The sequence below is a fragment of the Panulirus ornatus genome, chromosome 21, assembly GCF_036320965.1.
Source record: "Panulirus ornatus isolate Po-2019 chromosome 21, ASM3632096v1, whole genome shotgun sequence".
Classification (NCBI taxonomy): domain Eukaryota; kingdom Metazoa; phylum Arthropoda; class Malacostraca; order Decapoda; family Palinuridae; genus Panulirus; species Panulirus ornatus.
The window spans coordinates 23,393,271-23,395,770 of record NC_092244.1 but is presented as its reverse complement, the minus strand read 5'-3'; the positions used below and the strand labels follow the sequence as shown (position 1 = coordinate 23,395,770).

At 38.8% G+C, this 2,500-nt stretch overlaps 1 protein-coding gene across 4 annotated transcripts in view; it reads right to left on the bottom strand.

Annotated features, from left to right (window-relative positions):
• Positions 1 to 2,500, bottom strand: part of LOC139756405 (tubulin alpha-3 chain-like) — a 468,837-nt gene that overhangs the window by 61,436 nt on the left and 404,901 nt on the right. For all 4 annotated transcript variants that reach the window (XR_011714332.1, XM_071675831.1, XM_071675832.1 and 1 more), the window contains exon 8: positions 1,358 to 1,507. Coding sequence is in view for 3 of the 4 variants with exons in the window: in XM_071675831.1 (XP_071531932.1) it covers positions 1,358 to 1,507 (150 nt within the window). In the remaining variant the exon portion in view is untranslated. The remainder of the gene's footprint in view (positions 1 to 1,357; positions 1,508 to 2,500) is intronic.

The following is a 2,500-nucleotide window of genomic DNA, read 5'->3' as shown; positions in this document are numbered from 1 at the left end:
GTTTCAGCTAACATAAAAACAATTGTAAGGTAATAAAGTGCAATGGAGGAGGGGGGGTGGTAAGAAATTAGTTTAGAAATGAGCTTTACTCGGGAGAAGCGAGAGGAATTAAAGTGATTTAGGTGTCTGGGTGTGGACATAGCACTGGATAGAACCATGGAAGCTGAAGTAAGTACGTGAAAGAGGAGGTTAAGCTTCTGGATGCATTAAACAATGCATGGAAAGTTGGACGTCTGAAAGGGTAAAGATAGATGGAGCTGAAGGTATGGTTGTCCTAAAATAGTTGTGTAGGTGTAAGTCTTAGGCCCTACATGCAACAGAAAGGAAGTGGGAGGCTACACTGGATATTAAATGGCTGAGGATGAAATATGACAATAAGCAGGCTGATAATGTGAGAAATGGTATTGTCAGAGACCTGTGGCAGTGAGTGTAGAGTGAGTGAAACAGCCAAATGGGGAATGTCTGATACTTCAAGAATATAAAGAGGATGAAGGAAGAGAAACTGACAGGATCCATGAGCTGGATTGGGGGGTAGGGAGGCAAGAAGATGGAAAGATGGGGTGGAGGAGGCCTTGGGGTATCAGGACCTGAACATTCAGTAGTGTGCACTGGCCAGAAAACATTGGATTGCTGAAGTATATGTGGGACAATATGTTGCCAATGGGCTCAAACAGAGCATACAATGTAGTCAAGATTAAATCAGGTTGTAGTCTATGGGGGTCAGGGCATGGATAGTGGACTCTGGTTTGGTACATTTTATCTGATGGCTAGAGACTGGCTGTGTGCAAATAAATCCATTGTTTGTCTGTTCCTGGTGCTACACTGTGAAGGCAGGAAAGACAATCAAATCTGAAACAAAAATTGTAGTTTGGAATCCCTAACAGTCTGTTAAATTCTTTGCCAAATTTACAATCCTGAAGACGAATAAACATCTCGCACTCATGATACTCATTGCATTATCCAGGCTAGGAAATCACATTCACAGGTCAAATAATGGTTTCTGAAAACTTGACTAAATTTTCCAGTTTCTAAAAGTTAAAAATACGATACACATAGAGTACAGATATTGTCAACATCACGAGGAAATCTACGATGTGAGCCATAAAAAAATCTAGGTTAAAGAATATCATTTCCGTCCTACATCTATCAATTCAACGGTTTACTGCTGGTACACCAGATTTACTCAAGCTGTAAGCGGGGTATGAATTCAAGATGGATGCATGATCTGTGCATCCTACTCTTACAATCAATCTTGACTGAAACAGCTTATAAGATGAAACTTATAAAGCTTTGAAAAATAATTTTCCAGTTAATTAGAAAGTACATTTGAAAAGTGAGAGAAGATTGTGTTATTTACCTTAAAACCAGTTGGGCACCAGTCAACAAATGTAATATTTTTCTTGGTACGAGTTTCTGCAATGGCAGCATTAACATCCTTGGGAACAACATCCCCACGGAACAAGAGACAACATGCCATATATTTGCCATTTCTGGGGTCACACTTCACCTGAAGCAGAAAAGGAAATACAGAAAGTTCAAGAAATGACATAAAATGAAGCACAAATATAAACAATATCATAACACAGATTAGATATTTCTCTACGGAATATAATGCTGAATATGTATACCATACAAAACATATACTACACCATACTATACTATACTCTACTAATTGGTTAAGGCATAAGAAAGTAATAGATATCTGACGTTCGGAAAAAATCCAATATATTCACAAAAAGAGTTTAACAGAATATCAATGTTCTAGATGGCAGTAAAAACTAGAGGGAAAAAATGTAGAATGCATAGTATTGGATAAAAATTGGAAATTTTGGTGCATATAAGTAAAAGGAAAGCCAATGAGAGAGAGAGAGAGAGAGAGAGAGAGAGAGAGAGAGAGAGAGAGAGAGAGAGAGAGAGAGAGAGAGAGAGAGAGAGAGAGAGAGGAAGAGGAGAGAGAGAGAGGAGAGAGAGAGAGAGAGAGAGAGAGAGAGAGAGAGAGAGAGAATCAACAGGATCCAATTTGTACCTATTTGTTATTACATCACCAGTTTGTACACTATGGGGAGAGAGTTTTACACTTTTGGAACTCCATCTCTTGTACTTTTTGTACAATCAAAAAGTTTAAAGCCTTGTAAGTTGCTGGTGTTCAGCCTCTTTACTTAGACCGACCCAACCATCCACTAATTTTACACTAAACTAGTATTTCTCTACATCCATCTCAAGCATCGTCTATCTCAGTTTCCAAATATCAAGTTTATGAAAATCTTTGAAGAAAAACTTTGTTTAACCAGAATGTTACACTTTTGGGTTGCAGCCTTACCCTGACATTGCACTGAGATATAGAACTGAACTTTCCTAAAAGCTGTCTTCGCTGACATTAAGACTCCTTCGACTGTATGTGAACTCTAAAGTTCCGTCCCTCAAGAGACAGGCACCAGTCTCTAAAGGATAACAGTATTTGCAGCGGGGGAGATACCAATGAGATACAGCTGCTGTGGAG